At 37.0% G+C, this 5,000-nt stretch overlaps 1 protein-coding gene across 1 annotated transcript; it reads right to left on the reverse strand.

The window, feature by feature from the left end:
* Window positions 1–2,894: 2,894 nt before the first annotated feature.
* Window positions 2,895–3,716, reverse strand: LOC136827822 (uncharacterized). Its single transcript, XM_067085282.1, has one exon. It carries the CDS (start codon window positions 3,714–3,716, stop codon window positions 2,895–2,897), a length of 822 nt encoding a protein of 273 aa, XP_066941383.1.
* Window positions 3,717–5,000: the final 1,284 nt, after the last annotated feature.

The following is a 5,000-nucleotide window of genomic DNA, read 5'->3' on the forward strand; positions in this document are numbered from 1 at the left end:
TCAAATACAAGTTGGCGCAAGGCTGTGGTTTATGACAATATATATATATATGTATATTTCAAATGCCAGATAGTGTGAAGTATAAGAATGCTTACCAAGTGCTTTCTTGTATCGAATATATACACATCTGCAAAAGAATGGTTCCTTTGAAGACGTGTATACAGTAAATACAGCAAAGCGCTTGGGAAGTATACTAATACTTCACACTAATTCTGGTATTTGCAGTGTGCAGTATATTTTCATCACGAGTCCTGGTTGATTTTATCACACACACACATACACACACACACACACACACACACACACACACACACACACACACACGCAGTCACGCACGCACACACATACACACATACATATATACACACACATATATATATATATGGTTGTATGTGCTTATATGTATGTAAATACATATGCACACACACTCACACACACACACACACACACACACACACACACACACACACACACACATATATATATATATATATATATATATATATATATATATATATATATATATATATATATATATATATATATATATATATATGTATGTGTGTATGTATATATTAGCTTGATGATAAATAATATTTCAAAGGCCAGGTGGAGCATCTTGTTTAGCGAGCCTTCGAGGTTTATAGCCTCATCATCAGGTTGAAAAATTGACAAACGTAAAAAACTATGAAAAACAATAAAATGAATTGTCTTACTAAGACCTTAAAAGCTAACAAAACATAAAAAGAACAGAAATTACAAACTAAAAGGAATCATAAAAATGCGAACATAAAAACGTAAACTGAAAATAAACAAAGATGCAAACAAACTACCACACACAAAGTAAAGTGTCTAAGAATCCGTTGTGTATCTTCAAAGAAATCATACAGTTGCTAGCTGTATTCCGGACGAGTTGTTGTTCAGTTCCGCTTTTATCCTCTTTATAATCAGTGACTCTGAAATTAGAAGGTCCGGTGTATTTGAACAAAATGCCGATGGCATTTTTTTTACTTTTGATGGTAAACTATAAAATCAAATAGATGGAGTTGCTATGGGAAATTCCCTTTGACCTGCATATGCTGATTGTTTCATGGGTTATTGGGATTGGATGTCTGAATGCCCCAGTACTTTCAAACCTTCGTTTTATCGTAGGTACGTAGATGACACTTTCCTTGTCTTTAACTATCACACGTCGATTAGTTTTATAAATATTTTAATTCTCGTCACCATAACTTTTCTTTTACTTGTCAGACCTAACCGGATGATAAGTTGTCATTTTAGATGTTCAGATATAAAGAAATAGTCATATTTGAAACATCTTTGTACACGAAAAGTACGTTCACTGGATTGGAATTAAATTACCTCGTTATTTCTTCAAAGCTGTAAAACTAAACTCAATACATACTATGATAAATAGAGCTTACAATGTTTGTTGTGCTTTTAAACTTCGTTCATCAAGACGGGTTTCCTCCAGAAGTATTTTACAGAAAACTCTTATACCATATTTGTATTTCATAAAATTCTGAAAAATTTCCTAAAGAAGTTTTGTCCCAGGCCGGTGTACATTATTACTGCTTGGTCATAATAACTGTTTTGTCCGAAAATAAAAAGTTACAAGAAATGCTTGAGCACAGCTTTTCTCAAATTACTATGCATTTCTGGCAAAAAATAGTGTGTTTTTCTTTAATATCTCCCATACTAATTACTTGATCAGAATGGTACTTTGACAAAACACTCTTGAGACCTTCCCCTAATTTTTGATACTATAATGCATTGGAAAATCTCTTTAATTAAGGTGTTTACTCTTGGCCTAATAAAGGCTAAGCCAAGTGAATCAGGTAAGTAGGTACAGCAATTCAGAATGCCTACACTCCCCGTCCCTCCCCTCTCCTTCCCCTCCCTCTGTCTTGACCCTCCTCCTATCCCTCCAGTAACCCCTTACCTATTCTCTCCGGCGTCGCTTACTCTACCTTTTCTCTAACCTGTTATATTTGTTAATAACTGATAGAATTGATATGTTGGATTCTTGTTATAATTCTTATTAACATTTCATGATATTGTTGTATTTCGTCAGGGTGTATAAGGAGTTTACAGCCTTTAGCTTATTTATCCAACTTGATGAACCTGCCCTGAGGGCTTAAATCCTTAAGTTTCGTGCGATATACGGCTACGACTTGGAAAGATAACAAAATTAAATCTCATAATACAGCTTAAGACCCATCATACAGTTACAAGAGATTCAGATATGTAAAGCCAAGCTTAATTCCTTTTTTAAGGTGTAGACAGCATAAATTGCATTGAACAGTCATGCAGAATTATCTTCATGTAATGTATCTCCAATCTGCATTCCCTTTCGTTTTACTGTTATTTTTCATAACTGGGCTACCTTATCTGCTGGTGCCCCTGGTATCTATACCTATTAAGACAAAAATAGTAATAGTGATAGCAGTTGTAATGATAATCATGATAAAGATGTTAATGATAAGAGAAGCATGATAAAAGTTTCTCTGTCTGACTGACTCTCTCTCTCTCTCTCTCTCTCTCTCTCTCTCTCTCTCTCTCTCTCTCTCTCTCTCTCTCTCTCTCTGTGAAATAATTATCGCCATCAGTTGGAAAGTAAAGGAAACAATTGAACAAAAATAAAAAAATTTATTCTAATCATCACTGTCAAGGAACAGATCATCCTCATCATCACTGTTTATGGTGATGATTATACATAGGATCTACAGGTCTTTGGATGTTATCATTTGACCAGTATGCTTCCTCGAAGGCTCTGGACCGTCTTATTGCACCGTCCCACACTTCCCTTGTTGCACTAACCTTCGCTTCCTCTATTCTGGCCTGTAAATCTGCCCGAGTGAATCGCTACTGCAATGAGGAACGCACACGTTTTTTCATAAAGCCCCAGACCTGCTCAATAGCACTGAGCTCAGGATGAGCAGGTGGTAGTCGGGCGACTTCATGTCCCCATGAACGGATGATGATGTCAATATTATACACAGGTAGTGGGCGATTTTGCTTGAAGATTTGCAACAGCTCAGGGCGTGTGGGTTTGAAGGGAATGGTATCTGGCGGCACGTCAACCATTTCATGATATCTGCTTTAATGGTGGAGGAGTTTGGGCAACGACTATCTTCGCTCAATTGGTTGTGGTAGGGTGCATTATCAAGCACAAGCACTGCTGGCTCAGGCAATGATGGAAGAAGTTGGGACGTGAGCCAACGAACGAAGAGGTCGGCATTCATTTCGCCATGGTAGTCACCAGTTTTGTTTTTTGTAGGAAAACACAAGAATGATTCCTCAATGAAACCATCTTCTGTGCCTGCAGCAACAAGCACAAAACGCTCCCCTTCTCCGGGAGGGACCTGCCGACTGTAGGTGGCACTTGTCATGGACTGTGTGGCATCAACCCACTCGCTGCTAGGATGCATCCTCGTGGTGAACCATGTTTCATCGATGTATACCACCTTTCTCCCCTCCTTCCGATATTCATTAAGTGCTCGGAGAGTGCGAATGCGCCAGCACACTATATCAAGAGTTTCCTTTTTGACATACATTTTCCGTTGTGTGGTCTTATAGCAGAACCCCATGTCATGTAGTAATCGCCACACTGATGATTCTGATTTTCCAGCTGGGATGATGCCGTTTTCACGTAAACCCTGTGTCAGACTTTTAATGGTGAATGTGTTTTTTCTTAGCGAATTCACCGTGTACATAGCGGCGAATGGCACCGATAGCAAAATTATCAAAGGCACTTGGTGTGGGTGTCAGGGTACCATGTGTCGTTGACGGGTAATTGTCTGTTCCAGGTGGTGCTGTTCCCATGCTTCGCTGTAAAGTGAATGCACTGTCGTCGTCTTCATGCCCATGACGTCTGCAATATGATCATAAGGCCTGTGTGGAAAACATAATAGCTGTAGAATACAAACAGAATTATACTGTGACACAAATAAATATAATATTTAAAACTATGATAAAAAATCTACGAACTACACAATTTGTTGGATTGATATGCACACACACACACACACACACACACACACACACACACACACACACACACACACATATATATATATATATATATATATATATATATATATATATATATATATATATATATTATATATATATATATATATATATATATATATATATATATATATATATATATATATATATATATATATATATATATACATAAGGAGTGAATTATAGGGTAAATATTAAGATTTACTTATTCAGTAATATGCTTGTGTTTCTTATGCCACATTGTGTTATTGTGTGTGTCCAACAAACCTGAAGCTTCTCTTGCCTGTTAAGACTAATCCTTATTTTAGTGTTAGCTTGTTCCATTTGTATATGGAATGGAGACGTAATGCAAATGCATTTTTGCGTTTACGGGGGCAAAGTAACATGCCAGTCATGAATATGAAGGGAAAACCTCCTCAGTCCAACAAACACTGAGACAACAAACTGCTTAGGCATAAACCATAGCAGATACCCAAACTACGATAGTTAATGGTTAAGTGAGCCAATACACCGAAAAATTTTCAGTCAACTTATATAACAGTTGATTACATTTACTCTACCTTTCAAGGAGGTAAAGCCAATCAATCCTGCCTTTGGAAAACGTGTGTTTCATTATTTTTCCACAGTTAAAAAGAATCTTAACGAAACCATAATTCGACCTTCTTGACTTCCAAAACCATGCTTTATTTTCCCCGTTACTTTTTTTACAATATTATCATTATGGATTTTCGAATGAATATCCTCGTGATGGCAAATATATTGGAAAATACCAATGTTAAAGGTGGATATTATGGAAAATATTAGATGAGACATTCGCAAAGTGAGAGAAGGGAGGGAGGGAGAGCGAAGTGAGGAAGGGAGAGCGAAGTGAGGAAGGGAGAGCGAAGTGAGGAAGGGAGAGCGAAGTGAAGGAGGGTCAGCATACGTTCGATTGTTTAACAAACTTACCAAAAAGATTTGGCTTTGGC

Source organism: Macrobrachium rosenbergii, chromosome 42 (assembly GCF_040412425.1).
Source record: "Macrobrachium rosenbergii isolate ZJJX-2024 chromosome 42, ASM4041242v1, whole genome shotgun sequence".
NCBI classification, from domain to species: domain Eukaryota; kingdom Metazoa; phylum Arthropoda; class Malacostraca; order Decapoda; family Palaemonidae; genus Macrobrachium; species Macrobrachium rosenbergii.

Excerpts from the sequence above, each read along its gene's own strand:
- LOC136827822 (XM_067085282.1), bottom strand. The coding sequence starts at position 3,716 with ATGTACACGGTGAATTCGCTAAGAAAAAACACATTCACCATTAAAAGT.